A 17340-nucleotide genomic window follows, 5' to 3' on the forward strand; every position below is an offset into this window, starting at 1 on the left:
TTTTGTGTACAATTATATTAATAATACTATCATATCTACACTTACTTCTTCATTTATTTTGACTATTTCCCCCCTTTGTTTGGTTGCTAAACATCAGCTCCCAGTGGTGAGAAATCCTGGGAATGGCAGTCCGAGTAATCTGGAGGGCCACGCTATTCCCACCTTTGCTTTAATCCAAGTAGTTTAATTGCTGCAGTGATTATTAAGATTATGCAACTCCTGCTTTTCAAATTCTTAAATTACTCCTTTAAAAGTAGAATAGTAGAGGTTTAATTTTCTATTCTTTCTGTGCTATTTAAGGAGAAAGAGCGGTTAAAACAAGAAAAACGTGATGAAAAGAGATTAAATAAAGAGCGTAAACTGGAACAGCGACGACTGGAATTAGAAATGGCTAAGGAGCTAAAGAAGCCTAATGAAGATATGTGCTTAGCGGACCAGAAGGTAATCAGAATAATGTAAATTTGCTTTTTATTGCTTCGCCTCTTTTCATGCCACTCTCCTTTAACTTACAACAATTAATTAATTTTTTCCTTACTGCTGCTACCTTTAAAATTGTTCTTTTTGTACTTTACATTCCTTGATAACATTATTACTCCCGTGTTATTCAGCCTATAACTCTAAAGTAAATATCAGGACAAATAAGAGGTTATTTTGTTTGCACTTAAATTTTTAGGGGACATTTTTTATATTTGGAGTTAAGGTTGACTATTTACCCATTTGTCTCACTGAGCTAGATCTTTGAACACTCTTAATCAGCCTGTTCTGCCCTAATAAAAATGCTGCCATTGCGCTCATGCTCTGCCTGGGCTGTTAACCCACCAGTCAAGGAAAACAGCCTACAAAGTCAAGGACTGGTAAAATCTTGATACAGGTGTTGCTTGGATCAAGAAAAAACGAATTTGTCCAGGTTTTCAGAAAGGCAAAAAAAAAAAAAATAGAATCAGAATTCACATGCATATGAGATACCTGGCCTAATAATGTTGTCATTACATTCTAATAATGTAATAGTGTTGTCGAAGGCTTTCATGGCCAGGATCACAGGGTTGTTGTATGTTTTCCGGACTGTATGGCCATGTTCCAGAAGTATTCTCTCCTGAAGTTTCTCCCATATCTATGGCAGGCTTCCTCAGAGGTTGTACCTCACAACCTCTGAGGATGCCTGCCATAGATGTGGGCGAAATATCAGGAGAGAATACTTCTGGACCATGGCCATACAGCCCGGAAAACATACAACAACACTCTGACAACAGTTTTATAGTTTACTTTATCTCTATCAGTTAGCCTAATCATCACATGACCTTTCTGGTCAATGAGAGGGGAGAGGATAGTGCTTTGCTTGGTCTCATTGTTTCCTGCTATCTAACTATGAGCATGTGTGGCATTACCTAATAATATTATCTAATAACAAAAATATGCAACTCAAGCACTTTCCCGACAGCCCATCCCAGATAATTGTTCAGCTCTCATTGGTCGCTTTTGGATCCAGGACATAGAACCACTATCTGCCCTCTACATTTGTGGTTTTGACTTCTGCAGATTTTATTATTATTATTATCCCACTTTTTCTCTTTTTAAAGAGACTCACATTGGCTAACATTAAAAGCATTACAATACAATTTAAAATATAGAAATATACAAATATTCAAACAGTATTAAACATCATTAGTATTAAAAACAATTGAGATTAAAACCACAGCCCGCTCCTGACATGATCTTAAAAGACTTCTTCTTTAAAAGCCTGCCTCAATAAAAAGGCTTTAGCCTGCCGCTGGAAGTACAGCAGGGATAAGGCTATTCTAGTTTCCCTGGGAAGAAGAGAATTCCAGAGTTGAGGAAAAGCCATTGAGAAAGAAAGCCTGCTCTCTCGTTCCCACCAATCGAGCTTGAGATGGAGGTGGGACCGAAAGAAGGGCCTTTCTTGAAGATCTCAGCGCCCAGGCAGGCTTGTATAAAGGAGTCGCGGTCAGCCAAAACAGTCCGAACCGGAGCCATCTATTATTTGTGGATTTGTCTAAAATGTTCTAAGATATGCTCCAATGTGACTCTGTGGTCAACCTTTTCCAGAGGTTGACCACAAAGTCATAATAAAACACCTAGACCAGTGGTTCTCAAGCTAGAGTCCCCAGATGTTTTTGGCCTTCAACTCCCAGAAATCCTAACAGCTGGTAAACTGGCTGGGATTTATGGGAGTTGTAGGCCAAAAATATCTGTGGACCCCAGGTTGAGAATCACTGACTTAGAGACTCATAGAGATAACACCTCTCTATGAATCTCTGGGTTCTTCTGGTGGAAATTGACCACTGATTTGTGCTGTAAGACCTAGAGGTTCTTAGAGAGGTGTTCTTTCAGGGAGGACAAATTATTTGCAGTGTTTCACTCTTCACAGCGATCTTTTATCCCTAATTGATCCTTTACCCCTAATTTACCCCTAATTGAAGAGCTGACTGCATACCAACCTTTGATCTGATCCAGTAGGGCTTTTATCCAATTCTTAGCTCTGATTGGAGCTTTTTTTTATTATCAGCAAAAGAATAGAGTTTTCACTAATTTTATTTTGCATGACACCACTTGTGTGTTGAGAGGAACATTTTTCCTCAGGGCTAATATGTATGTTTGCTGGAAAAATATACTGTATATACTCGAGTATAAGCCTAGTTTTTCAGCCCTTTTTTTAAGACTGAAAAAGCCCCCCTCGGCTTATACTCGGGTGAGGGTCCTGGTTGGCGTGTATTTGGGTCAGCTTATACTCGAGAATTTATGGTACATTTATTATTATTCTTTATTATTATTGGTATTATTACATTTATTATTTTACTCTATTATTATTAAAAGGATACATAAGCACATTTACATTAAAGAAGATGAGAATAATGATTTAATCAGAGTTGGACAGTCTTATCTTAAATTTGAGCTTTATGTAAAATTTCAAAAACATTTAACCTACTGATGCCTCAATTAATGTAATTTTATTGGTATCTATTTTTATTTCTGAAATTTACCACCCTCGGCTTATACTGGAGTCAATGTTTTCCCAGTTTTTTTGTGGTAAAATTAGGTGCCTTGGCTTATATTCAGGTCGGCTTATACTCGAGTATATACGGTAAGTCTTTTCCTAACTTACTCTGTTATACAACAACAACATTTCATTATGGTCCAAAGACCCTTATTGCTCCATTATTATGATTTGAATAGTGGTGATGTGAATGTTAATATTTATTGAAATACGGTGTTATATCGTACTCAGAAAGGAGTCCAACATGTTGCCTAAAATTCTGGAGCTACTTTTCATTCCCAGGTGACAATTCTTCTCTGTTCTTCTTCATCTTCTTTCAGCCTTTGCCAGAGCTGCCTCGCATCCCAGGTCTAGTTCTCTCCGGAAATACGTTTTCTGACTGTCTCATGGTGGTACAGTTTCTGCGCAACTTTGGTAAAGTCCTTGGCTTTGATGTCAACTTGGATGTCCCTAATTTAAGTATTCTTCAGGAGGGGCTCTTAAACATTGGCGACAGCATGGGAGAAGTACAAGACTTGCTTGTGAGGCTGCTCTCAGCTGCAATTTGTGATCCAGGACTAATGACAGGCTACAAGGTAATGGATCCTTATTTGGTTTCTTAAGTAGTAGACAAAATAATCAGTTGATATTAAAATGAACGTGTCTCAGATTTCATGATGTGGTCACATCATGAGAAGACAGGAAAGCTTGGAAAAGATCATGATGCTGGGGAAAATGGAAGGAAAAAGGAAGAGGGGCCGACCAAGGGCAAGATGGGTGGACGGTATTCTTGAAGTGACTGGCTTGACCTTGAAGGAACTGGGGGTGGCGACGGCCAACAGGGAGCTCTGGAATGGACTGGTCCATGAGGTCACGAAGAGTCGGAAACGACTGTGTGATTGAAGAAGAAGAAGTCTCAGATCTCAGAAAGAGAAGGAGATAATAATAATAATAATAATAATAATAATAATAATAATAACTATTATATTTATCTATAGCAGTCCTCATGTTGTAAACAAGATAAATTCTGTAGGTTTGTTCTTAAGTTGAATTTGTATGTAAGTCAAAAGAAGTATATTTAATTTAAATGTAACTTCAGATATATATTTTTAGTTTTGAATAGCATAGGGAAGAGTTAACACCCATGTGGTGTTTGTTTTGCTCTCTGAGTCCCTGTTCAGAAGATTTCACCTCACTTTCTGTCCCTGTGACAACTGGATTTTGGAAATTTTAGATTGTTGTGGAAACAAGGATTGGTGATAAATGTATTGATAAATTAACTGCCGGAATCACTGGAGTGTTGCATGATTTCCGATCTATATGGCCATATTCTAGCAGAATTTTCTCCAGCCATACACCCTGGAAACCACACAACACTCCATTGGTGATAAAGCTTCATGGAGATGGATAAACACTCCATTGGGGATAAAGCTTCATTTTTTTCTGATGATAACTCTTTATATATAATATACATACATACAAACCTAACAATAAAGCAGTTTCGAGACTGTACCATTTTGGACTTTATATGAACTTTTACAAAATTAAATTAGCCAGTGAAACTGTGTACCCATTGACACTGCACAGTTCAAGCACTATGATTTCAGTTTAATTGTCTTGGCTGCACTAGTTCATGATCAATTATCAATACCAATAAAATGTAAATTTAAAGTTCCTAGTGTAAAATTGACTGGGTAGGTGTCAAATATGTGTTAAGTCTAAACTATAGTTCCTACAGTAGTTTGAGTGCAGTTAATCATGGGCAAAGTTTCTTTCCTACAGGCCAAAACTATTCTTGGGGATCATTTGCTGAATGTTGGCATCAACAGGGACAATGTGTCTGAAATCCTGCAGATTTTCATGGAAGGCCACTGTGGGCAAACAGAGCTTACAGAAAGCTTGAAAACCAAAGCGTTTCAGGCGCACACGCCAGCTCAAAAGGCCTCAGTGCTCGCCTTCCTGGTTAATGAGTTAGCATGCAGCAAAAGTGTTATAAGGTAAGACCTCATTAAGTCTGTGTGCACGTTGCACATCTTTATTCCTGTTCCTGATGAGGATGATAGTAAGAGCATAAATAATAATGTCAGCACTAATTTTCCTAAAGGGCACTTAACAGATCAACTCTCTGAATGCTCAGTAGCAGCTGGCTGGCTGTCATCTATAAACTATCATTTTTTCAAAGGGTTTTTCCTAACAAAATTGTGGGAGGTGGTCCTGCTTGTCTACTAGCATGATACTTTTAATTAGCTAAGTATGTCATTTATTCATAACTCATAATAGTTACAACATGTAGCAGTTTATGTGCATAGAGAAGTACTGTTCCAGATTCATATTTAAAAACATTCCTGGGAAATGTTATTCAATTAATTGCATAAATAATTGAGTGTTTTTTTCTCCCCATCTTGACAGTGAAATAGATAAGAACATAGATTATATGTCAAATTTAAGGAGAGATAAGTGGATGGTTGAAGGCAAACTTCGGAAGTAAGTGAGACTCCTCTTAAATATTGCAGTATTTTGCATTTATTTGATTTGTCATGCAGACTAATTCCAAAGGCAGAAATTATGTTAAAAGAAAAGGATTTTAAAAAGATAGCCCTAGCTTATCTTTCACAGTCCATTAAAAACACATGAACTTTAGTGGATTAGAAGCATTGAAATTGGGAGAAAATCCCTTTGTATTGTTTGAAAGAAATAAGTCTTTCTCATTTGAAGATTTCTGGAGCTGTCAAATTGTTATTGGCATTATCAGAAGTAAACGTTGATTGGAGCTATCATACCTATTTACTTTTGTTCTGAAAAGAGGATTTACAGGGCAAGACGGCAATTTTGTAATCACCTTTAAAAACTTGCAAAGCACAGATTAAAAATACCTCAGATGCCACTATTTCCTTTGGTATATCTTGGGAATAATTCAACTGCTGAGGTAATCTTACCTGTTGGCTACCGTAGTAGAAACTGTCAAGTTTTTAAGGATGATGATTTCCTGTCCCGTTTTTCTGTTGTACAAAACAAAATTCCATACAGCAAGTCTGATAGCTCCATCTACTATTGAATTTTAAGTTGAAATAAATGGGAATCACAGCAGGGATGTGCAGCCATGTGGTATCTATAGCCAGGCTTCATTTACTTCTCCTCAGTCATTTTTCTTTCCTATCGAGTTACAGCAAGGAGCCCTTACTGAGTCCTTGGCTTTCCAGTGCTTCTGTTTCTAATCCTTTTCCTCCCACATCACCACCTTTAATGCATCTCTAAAGGAAAAAAAATGAAAACAAGATAGAAGAAGTAAAAAGAGACAAAAGAAATTGCAAGGAGAAATATACATTAACATTGAATTTCTGTTAGTGTTAACTGGCTCCCAATTCATCCAGGGTGTATGGTTGTTAACTGTGGGGTCAATAGGCTCGCGGTGAGTTTTCCGGGCTGTATGGCCATGTTCCAGAAGCATTTTCCCCTGACATTTTGCCCATATCTATGGCAGGCATCCTTAGAGGTTGGGAGGTCTGTTGGAAACTAGGCAAGTGGGGTTCATATATCTGTGGAAACTCAAAAATCAGGAGAATAAATAAAAAAATAAAATAAAAGACAGGGGAATTCCAGACATCAATCAGGGCCAGCTAATACCTCTCAACAAAGGATTCCCCCGGGCAGGAAGAATCCAGATTTTGAAGTTGCCAGGCCATTAAATGCTAATCAAGGCTGCCCATTGCACCATTCACACCTGCCTCAAACAGACAAGAGTTCTTTCTCCCACCCTGGACCTTTCACAGATATATAAAAACCACTTGCCTAATTTCCAACAGACCTCACAACCTCTGAGGATGCCTGCCATAGCTGTGGGTGAAACGTCAGGAGAGAATGCTTCTGGAAGATGGCCATACAGCCCAGAAACCTCACAGCAACCCAGTGATTCTAGCCATGAAAGCCTTCGAGAACACATGTGGGGTCAATAGCTGCTATATGTGGAGTTTGTTTCCAAATGCAAAAAACTGGGGGAAAAAAACAAGTTGTAGGTGGCAGCACATTGTTGGCTAGGAGTAGAATATTATGTACAGATCAAAACTATCAACATGTATCAAATTATTTTGGTACAGGGTTTGGAAAATTCCATTTTGTGGCAAAAGCATGCGTGTTCTTAGTACTTTTTTGATTCTTGTAAAAATTTGTTCAGATGAATTTGATATCTTTTGGCAACAAGCTCCATATATAGACCACCATCATTCTATCCAAAAAGCAAAGGGTCATTTAATGCTGCTTTGTTTTCTACCTCTGACTCAAGGGCAACCTTTTTCCTGATTTTTCAGCAAATGTAAGTACTAGATTTTTGAGGTGGGAGGGTTATAATACCTCCTCTTATAGGTCTCATTTTCAAAAAGTCTGCAATCCTTGGATAAGCAGGGTTCATTTTTTTTTCTTCTTAAACTTTCCCTTTTTGGTTTCTTCCACCCTCAGCTTCTACTTTAGCTACTTTATCTCCTCATTGTGTGTGACTGTTTGATTACCTCTTTCTTCTCCATTCATTCATTCATTCATTTATTCATGTATGTTGTGTGGATGAATTGAAGGCTTGTCCAATGTGGATTTCTTTTAGACTTGTTTTTCTTTCATGTTCACCAACTTTCCTATTTTGCATCTGTTGACATCTTGCAAATGAGATGGATAAAGAAGTGTTTCCATTGGTCTGCTTTGATCCAGTACCCAAGACACACGTCTCATGTGGGTCCTCAGTGATGTAATGCTCTTTGGACTTTTATATAGCATGTTTTTGGTTTGGTTCTCATGCCAAACATCTCAGCAACGGTCTCACTGGAAGATGACAACCAACCCTTGGTCATTCATTGGACTTCAGTGTCTGATCAGGCATTTAAAAATAGTTCTTTTTGCCAAATTCCAACATTATATTTCCAATAATAACATTAACAACAACATTTTTAAAATTTTATTACCCACTTCTCCTTTTAGCTCGAGGCAGGGCACAACATAGCAGATACATCTATAAAAGCACATGTTAAAACATGTTAACATGCAACTATAAAAGCTTTTATTAAAACATACATATTAAAATACATGAGACAAAAGTTAAAACACAATAAACACAGAATGTGATCTTAAAATTCATACTTAAAACTTACTGGGTGGGTAGATACCTGTATAGGACAGTATTATTCTCTGTTAATTGTTCTGGGAAAGAGCTCTACGAGACAGACTAAACTTATCTAAAAGAGATTGAAGTACAGTAATTGGTATATTTTGTTTTGTAGCAACTGTAAATGTTCATCTCTCCAGAATTCCAAAGTACTAGGATTAGTTTAAGACAGTGCCTTGTGTGTGTTTTACTTCAGCCAGTAAACATTCTTTTCACTAAGTCATTTTTGAAGCACCGAATATCTTATATCTTCTGCTGAGATTTAGGAAAAATGACAAACATCACAAAGGTGACATTTAAATAAAATGATTACATTCTACCAGAATCCTATTTCTGGTTACCTCTTGTAGTTAAGTGTATAGTACAGGCAGGACCATAGCCAGAAAAAAAATTGGGAGGGAGGGTGAATTTTTTTATTAGAGAATCATGAAAAGTAGTTCCATAATACAAAATAATTTAGAAATCAGACTCCATCGATAAACTTCAGTGGACACTCAAGGTTTGGTTAATCAGTTAAAATTCATAAGTAAACCAGGTTTTTTTTTTAATGTGAAAATTTTCGGGGGGGGGGGGGTTGAACCCCTAAACTCCCCCCTTCTTGACTACAGCCCTGAGTACAGGACATTTCAAAAAGATGGACTTGATTTGAAATTGATACATCTCTGCCACATGAATGAAACACTTACTCCTTGAAAGGGCGAGGCATAGAGTTGCAAAGGATTACCACTAGACCCCTCTCGCAGCACACAAAAAGGCCCATCCCTCCGTCACTCACAAGACGGTGCTGCCATAATGCAAGGCCTAATAAGACATTCTCCATTTGCAGTTACTTTTTAGATTTATTTCTGACTCAAAATGATGGTTCAATAACTTATTGAACCATTTGTAACTTTTTGCGTAATTGTTACATGTTGCCATCGTAAATTATACAGCTTTGCAATTGGGTCTATCATTTTGAAAACCCCTGTAGAGTTTGTTCTGTGACAACAGTTCTAAGAAGGCAGATATCTGAAATTTGAAAAAACAAATCACAATCAAATTATATAAAATGTCCAGTGATTGTCAGTGGGGTTTGTAAATAACTTTTTTTATCCATAACGTTTTGAGTTGCATGTTGGTCTGCTAACTAATTTGTATTTTTCCCAGGATGAAGACATAAAATCACTCAGGCAAATGATGTTTCCAGATTTGAGATTAGATTCTCCTAGTCTCCATACTATAGTTAATTTTTTTAGGTGTTTTAATACAAATAACTCCCCAGCCGTTCTTATGCTTGTCTGTAATGTTTAGTGTAGGAACCCCCAATGGAGCAGCTGGTTAAACCGCTGAGCTGCTGAACTTGCTGACCGAAACGTCAGCGATTCGAATCCGGGGAGCGGGGTGTTAGCCTCAGCTTCTGCCAACCTAGCAGTTCGAAAACATGCAAATGTGAGTAGATCACTAGGTACCGCTCCGGTGGGAAGGTAACAGCGCTCCATGCAGTCATGCCAGCACATGACCTTGGAGGGGTCTGCAGACAACGCTGGCTTAGAAATGGAGATGAGCACCAACCCCCAGAGTCAAACACGACTAGACTTCTTGTCAGGGGAAACCTTTACCTTTACCTAATGTTTAGTGTAGGACATTTGAACTATGCCAGAGTAAAACCACAAAGCAAGTCAGTGCTACTTTAACTGGTTTTACAAGGACAGTAACTGCCATGCAGAGGCTTAAACCTGAAGTGCCTCCATCACTTTGGCTGGGTCTACATTGCCCTATATCCCAGGATCTCATCCCAGATTATCTGCTTTGAACTGAATTATGAGTCTCCACCGCTATATAATCGGAGATAAACAGAAAATCTGGGATCAGATCCTAGGATATAGAGAAGTGTAGAGGGGGCCTTAGTTTCTTATTGCATAATTTAAAGAATGTTCGTTTCTTAATGCATAGTTTGAAACATAGTCCTTTCTCAGTGTATGCTTTCTCATGCAGTGAGAAAGCTCTACTAGTTAGAGCTTTAAATTCCCTCCTCAACCTAATTTTGTGACTAAAAGAAAAGACTTCCAGATAGTTTATTTAAAAAATAGATAACTGTATGGGACCTAGGGTAAACAAGCCTTAATTCTCCCTAGAAGCCATGATGGCCAAACGGAGGCTGTAGCTGGGGGCAGAGATAAAATTCACCCGCCCACCCCCCGAAATGTGTCAGGTTAAAAAAAACAGGCTTACTCATAAATTGGTTAGCGAGTTAAACTCATAAGTAAACCAGGTTTTTTTTGGGGGGGGGGTTGAACCCTTGAACCCTTAACCCCCCCCCCCCCCCTTTTCTGGCTACAGTCCTGGAGGCTATCTTACTTTGGCTACATCATGGGAAACATGACTCACTAGAAAAGACAATAATGCTTGGTAAGATTGAAGGTTGTAGAAAAAGTAGGAGGCCATTGAGATAGACTCAATCAGTGAAGCCACAGCTCGGTGACTGGGTCTACACTGCCATATATACCAGGATTTGATCCCAGATTATCTGATTTGAACTGGATTATATGCCAGATACATTGCCAGATAATATGGGATAAACAAATAATCTGGGGTCAGATCCTGGGATATAGTACACTGTAGATCCAGTCTGAGTCTGCAATACCTGAGCAGGGCAGTTGAGGACAGGGTAACTTGGAGAATTCATGGGATTGCCATAAATCAATGTTGATTTGACAGTAGTTAGCAACAAGAAAGCTGTATGATACTTTTTCCTTTCTTCACACTCTGCTTTAATGGGCATCCTCAAACCCTACAAGCTACTTTTCCTTTTTTTTAAAAAGGCAGACAGCTTCATCATATCCACTTGCTGTATGGAATACTGTTTTGTAGGATGGGAGAAGAAAGGAAGAAAAAGAGACTGCCAAATTACATAGCGTTGGTTTATTGTAATTTATCTACTTTTGCCATCATGATTCACACTCTTTCTCTTTCTTTTTCTTTCTAAATAAAACCCTTGCCTTTTCCAAAAACACATTTTCATATCTCTTCACATTCTGTTATGCACTGAAATGCTAATAGGGGGTTTTCAGCCTGGCTATTGATATCCCTCCGGGGCTGTTTCAGTATATTTGCCTGCTAGATTCTCAGTAGCTAGAGCTATAATGTCTGCTGTATGGAATCTTGTTTTGTAGGGTAAGAGATGAGGAAGGGCTACCACAACTGTACTTACTGGTATGTAAGCTTCTTTTGTTTCATAAAAATGAAACTAAGGCTTCCACTGCCCAAAGTGCTACAAGATTAGCCTCCCACATAATGCTTAATAAAGTATCATGTAATGTAGAAAAACGCTACTTTGGAAACAGGTTTTGTATTTACATAATCCATAATCAAGCCTTATATTCATTATCAGCTGTGTTAATTGATTTTCTAACCTTTCTAATACAAACAGTGGACATTGGGCTTTTTAAATATGCATTAAAAGGGTACATTTTAAGCACTGACAGAAAAGGAAATGTTTGCAGGATTAGCTATGGATGCCTTCTCTTATTTTACACAAGACATGAGCATATTCAGTAAAATTAACACATGAGCCTTAGAGTATTATGAGCTAGAATAAATATGATTAGGAGCACTGGAAATATTCTGTATCGTGAAGGTTCGCAGCAAAAAATATTTGTGTTTTTGTGACTTGCAGTTTCTCAAGTCGCTCCTGACACGAAAAAAAACCCAAAGAAATTATTCATCTCAAATAAAAGTGTATGTCGATAAACGGTATTATTCATTCACCAAGCCAATGGTAATAAATATCATTTAACAAAAAAAAATGCTGAACAACAGGCACAGAAACAAATTATGCTCTCCCAAAGAAGTGTGGAGAAACTCTACATATGTGACAGCAATATATATTAATACTGTTTGTCTCCCATGTGTTTAAAGGCTTAGAATCATCCACGCTAAGAAAACAGGCAAAAGAGATGTTACAGGAGGGGGAGACATAGGAGAAGAACAGCATTCTCTGGGAACACCTACCGCTGGCCGAAAAAGGAGACGGAAGGGAGGAGACAGTGATTATGATGACGATGATGACGATTATAGTGACGATCAAGCAGATGAAGACGATGAGGATGAGGAAGACAAAGATGACAAAAAGGGGAAAAAATCAGATATTTGTGAGGATGAGGTGAGGAATTCTAATAGATAGGATATGATGCACAATCCATATGATTAGACATTTATCGATCTTGCACTTGAAAGGGGACTTTACGGTTTTCTTGGAACATTATTGTTTTGAAATAAATCCTTAAATATAACATCATTTTTAATTGAAATGTCATGAGAGAGTATCTTTTAACTATAGTTTCCAATCATTTTCATAAGATACATATGGATGCTTATCAAGGGTTGATTATGCTGGATTTATAAAAACTTTTGAAAACTTAGGAAGAAGAGGAAAGGTGTAGAGCCCCCTCAGGTTCCTAAACTAATCTCATGATCCTTTCAATCCTATCCCAGGCTCATATTCGTCTTGAAGAGTTCTTGTTTAGTTGTTAATCTGGAAATCTAAATAACATTAAATAGTTTTTTAAAAAAAATAATAGCAATGACTAACATATATGAAGGATCCCCGGTGGCGAAGTGCATTAAAGCACTGAGCTGGAGACCGAAAGGTCCCAGGTTCAAATCCCGGGAGCGGCTTGAGCAGCCGCTGTTAGCTCCAGCTCCTGCCAACCTAGCAGTTCGAAAACATGCCAATGTGAGTAGATCAATAGGTACCGCTCCAGCGGGAAGGTAACGGCGCTCCATGCAGTCATGCCGGCCACATGACTTTGGAGGTGTCTACAGACAACGCCGGCTCTTCGGCTTAGAAATGGAGATGAGCACCAACCCTCAGAGTCAGACATGACTGGACTTAATGTCAGGGGGAACCTTTACCTTTACCTTTTTAACATATATGATGTTCATTGTATCAAGTTAATTTCATCTCACATATGATCTGAATGTTGAAATAAAATTCTAAATTCTTCCCAAAGACTAATTAGAATGAATTTATAGAGATTGTGAAATGTATGCCATTGGGTGGACTGTAGAGACTGAACATTTAGGTCAATGGTAGGAATCATATACCCTCTAGATCAGTGGTCCTCAACCTGTGGGTCCCCAGATGTTTTGGCCTTCAACTCTCAGAAATCCTAACAGATGGTAAACTGGCTGGGATTTCTGGGAGTTGTCGGCCAAAACACTTGGGAACCCACAGGTTGAGAACCACTGATCTAGAGGGCTATATGATTCCTACCATTGACCTAAATGTTCAGTCTCTATAGTCTGAACCACTGCTCTAGATGTTCCCGAACTATAGCTCCTAGCATTCTTGACCATTTGCTATATGGTTAGGGTTCAATTCCCAGTATTCCTGTGGGAATACTATAGTATAGAATACTATTCTATACTGGTTATGCTGGAAGTGAATTGCAATATGATAAAAAGCTGGAGGACTGCACAGTTCTGACATCTGGCTTATAGTGTTCTACAAAAACCTAAAGAGATGGGAATGTTTTGATAAGCAAAAGAGTTAGAGAAGGATAAGCTAAAGCTGCTCTAGTTGTGACTAGAAGATAAAAAACTTGCGATCTTATCTGCTCCGTTTCATAGGATTTTTCAATGGGCAATTATAGCAATCTTTTGGTTGCTATAATTGCCCATTGAAAAATCCTATGAAACGGAGCAGATAAGATCGCAAGTTTTTTATCTTCTAGTCACAAAAAGAAGAGAGAAGGAAGATGAGATATAAGGGATTGGATAATTTTCTGAATTGGCAAGTTTGATATCCAAGAAACGTCCATCGCTATTTCTCACCATACTCTGTCATTCCCCAAGTCAGCAATCATAAGACTGTGCCTCGGGGAAATATAATCAGGCCTTGTAGAGTCAATGCCAATTATAAAGCTAGTCTGGAACAGGCATGGGCAAACTTTCTAACTTGGGGGCCGCATGGCGAACCGGAGCAGTGGGTGTGGGCCGGGAGGGTAGGGTTCTCCCCAAGTCCTCTCCTTGCCCCTTCTTCTCCTTCCTCTTCTCTTTCGGAGGTAGAAAGTGAAGGGAAGACAGGAAATGTTTGGATCCCAAAAAGATTAGCCTTGGTCAAGACAAGATGGTGGACAGGAGAGAAAAAGTGTATCCATTAGACCCAGTATTACCTACTCCTGATATATAATCCTAGAATCCAAGAGCTGAAAGTGACCCCCAAGGGCCATCCAGTCCAACCCCTTGCCATGCAAGAAGGCACCATCAGAAGACTCCCAATAGACAGCCTCTGCGGAAAAGCCTCCAGAGAGGGAGACTCCACTACACATCAAGGCAGCCTATGCCACTCTCCAGGAAGTTCTTCCTCATTTTTTCAGTCGAATCTCTTTCCCTGCTTTTTGAAACCACTGATCCCTTGTGCCCTGGTCTGTAGAGCAGCAGAAAACCAGTCCCCCCCCCCTTCTCAATAGGACACCCTTTTAAATCTTGAAAAATGGTTCTCATGTTCCCTCTCAACCGTCTCCTCTCTCAGCTAAACATCTCCCAGGAAGAAGGGAGGAAGGAAAAAGAGAAAGGAGGGAAGGAGGGAGAGAAGGATGGAAGGAAAGGTGGAAGGAAATGGAGGGAGGGAGGGAGGGAGGGAAGAGAGAAGGAAAGACAAAAGGGAAGGAAGGAAGGAGAGAGAGGAGGAGGGACCTGGGTTTACCCATACCTAGTCTAGAACATACTGGTAGTATCAACAGAGTTTTGTATCAAGTGTCATACCTACGACTGACCACAGGAGTGTATTTGGGAGAAGACATTCTATAACAGACATTTTAGTGGTTTTTCAGGCATTTTTTGTGAAGCTCTAATATTCCATTAGATGCCAATAGGAACACAAGAAGTACATAGAAAATAATGCACTGCTACCTTTTGTTTATTGGTGGTAGGATGATGGGGACCAGGCAGCAAGTGTGGAGGAACTAGAGAAGCAGATTGACAAACTGACCAAGGTAAGCCACCTATGTAAATTAAAAGTTTACTCCTTTTGTAAGGTTTATGTGAAACAGACATCCACATGGGCTCTTATCATTGAGCCAGACTTCCTAGCATTTTTGCACTAGGCTAACCAAACCAGTTTTATAATGAAACAGAGGAAACGGTCAAAAATGCTGCAGTCTGAATGAGGCATTGGGCCTGTGTGGGTGTTAGCGCTGTTTTGAATTTTGATACTGATTCTAAACTTGCCCTGAACCAAATTTAACCTTAATGTAGAAATAGTGCTAGAATCCAAGGAAGAACCCACAGGTGCTAATGTGGTTTTGTGATATACCAAAAATTCTATAAATAATAGTTTTACAATATCACTCTTTATCTGTCATTAAAACTGTGTACCCTTGCTAATGATTTTCTCCAGTGATTAGTCAGTTTGGGTCCATAGGTTTTGCTAAACTTCAGCTCCCAGAATCCCTGACTGTATGATCACTGGTCAAAAGTTTTGGGAGGTTTAGTCCAAAAAATATCCAGGGACCCAAGATTGGCAACCACTGCATATTCTGTGACATTGAGTGTTGGGAATTAACATGGTCCTTGTGTGACTTGAGGGTGTTGGTGAATCATCATGTTTATCTATGTTTATCTTCACAAGGAGCCTTATATTAAAAGCATATCAATACAGTTTAAAATCTACACATATGCAAACATTAAAACTGAATTTCCTTCGGTACAGGTCCAGTGCCACATAGCATACAGATTTTGAAACTGACAAGAGTTGGCTTTTGAATCCATCTACTGCAAACAAACTGTAGTTTTAAGAAACAATATAGCTTAGACCAGGAAATGGCTGAATGTATCTCTGGTCCTGGCCTCCAAAGTTTCATTCATTCATACATACATACATACATGAGGAGTAATTGTCTCTGATGCAGAGATTGGAAACGTTACTTTTCTGCACTATTGACCCTGTGGGTCGGAGGATTCTAGTATCCAAACTTTGAAAAAAGTACCTTTCCCAGCTCCTGTCTTACCCAAACGACCTTCATTATATTATGGATGTTGCCTTCTGCTCATCTATGCAGCTCAGATGGGCGATTGTTCGCTGCCAGCTGTTCCTGTAAAAATGAATAATTTCCTTGCTTCAGCTGGAGAAGTAGGAGCCTGACAGAATCATGACAACACAAAAGCTCAGGCATGATTCGAATTTTAAAAAATAAAATAAATTGAGACCAGGTTGTATGTTCAGGTAATTGTGAACATATATTTATCTGTAAGCCAGTTGAAATGTCATATTCATTGCACATCATGTGCTACAAAATTTAATATTGGATGGCCTATGTGTATATCTTCCTATACACACATATGCAAACAAACACACCATTTCCTTTTGCGCATAATTAATAAGATTTTGTCTGCTGTCAAATAAATAAAAGCACTGATCTCCTTTGTTCTCTCAAAATTGGGAGCAAAAAATAGAACACAGCCTTGCAGTATACATTCTTCAACTTGCTTTGTTTTTACCCAATGTGATACTTTTTTTATAGCCAGTTTTATTCTACATTTCTTAGGGGCAGAGCCAGTCAGAATGGGGTTGTTTTTGGAATAGATCATGATCTGTCAAAATGCTGAATGTTCTTTGGCTTAACATGAAAGATAAGCATTATAAACATAACAATGATTATTCCACAGCAACAAAACCAGTATAGAAGAAAGCTGTTTGAAGCATCTCACTCCTTGCGTTCAATGATGTTTGGTCAAGATCGCTATAGACGTCGATACTGGATTCTGCCCCAATGTGGAGGCATTTTTGTTGAAGGCATGGAAAGTGGAGAAGGTAATGAGGAAATCTTGATTAAGTGATTTGTAATGTTTTCATTATTTTCGTCCTTTTCTTATGGGAGTACAGAACATGCGGCAAATGCATTTCCAAGGGCTGTTGCTCTTTCACAACAAAACCAAGCCAACATGGTGGATGGGGAAGCATCTCTTTAGTGTATCCACCCTGACTTTTTCAAACCTATTGGGCACGCACCACAAAGAATATAGTGGGAGAAGAGGATGTGGGAATGAGGTGCTAACTCAGTAGTAGCTACACAGAGAAGGGCCCTAGTTGGAGTGTGGTGTGGGCTGCAACTGGAAAGATAATACATTAGAGGATTTTATTCCCCTTTAGGTCTAGGCCTTTCATAAATTACCATCTAGATTGGTTCATTAGCACTCATGTCCCAATCTACGTAGTATC

General features: G+C 38.8%; 1 protein-coding gene across 20 annotated transcripts in view; it reads left to right on the forward strand.

Annotated features, from left to right (window-relative positions):
* Window positions 1–17340, forward strand: part of baz2b (bromodomain adjacent to zinc finger domain 2B) — a 286844-nt gene that overhangs the window by 249383 nt on the left and 20121 nt on the right. For all 20 annotated transcript variants that reach the window (XM_062969086.1, XM_062969376.1, XM_062969200.1 and 17 more), the window contains 7 exons: window positions 301–441; window positions 3334–3588; window positions 4775–4989; window positions 5402–5476; window positions 12036–12279; window positions 15053–15115; window positions 16788–16932. In XM_062969086.1, the coding sequence (XP_062825156.1) occupies window positions 301–441; window positions 3334–3588; window positions 4775–4989; window positions 5402–5476; window positions 12036–12279; window positions 15053–15115; window positions 16788–16932 (1138 nt within the window). The remainder of the gene's footprint in view (window positions 1–300; window positions 442–3333; window positions 3589–4774; window positions 4990–5401; window positions 5477–12035; window positions 12280–15052; window positions 15116–16787; window positions 16933–17340) is intronic.

This window comes from Anolis carolinensis, chromosome 1 (assembly GCF_035594765.1).
Source record: "Anolis carolinensis isolate JA03-04 chromosome 1, rAnoCar3.1.pri, whole genome shotgun sequence".
In the NCBI taxonomy this organism is placed as follows: Eukaryota; Metazoa; Chordata; class Lepidosauria; order Squamata; family Dactyloidae; genus Anolis; species Anolis carolinensis.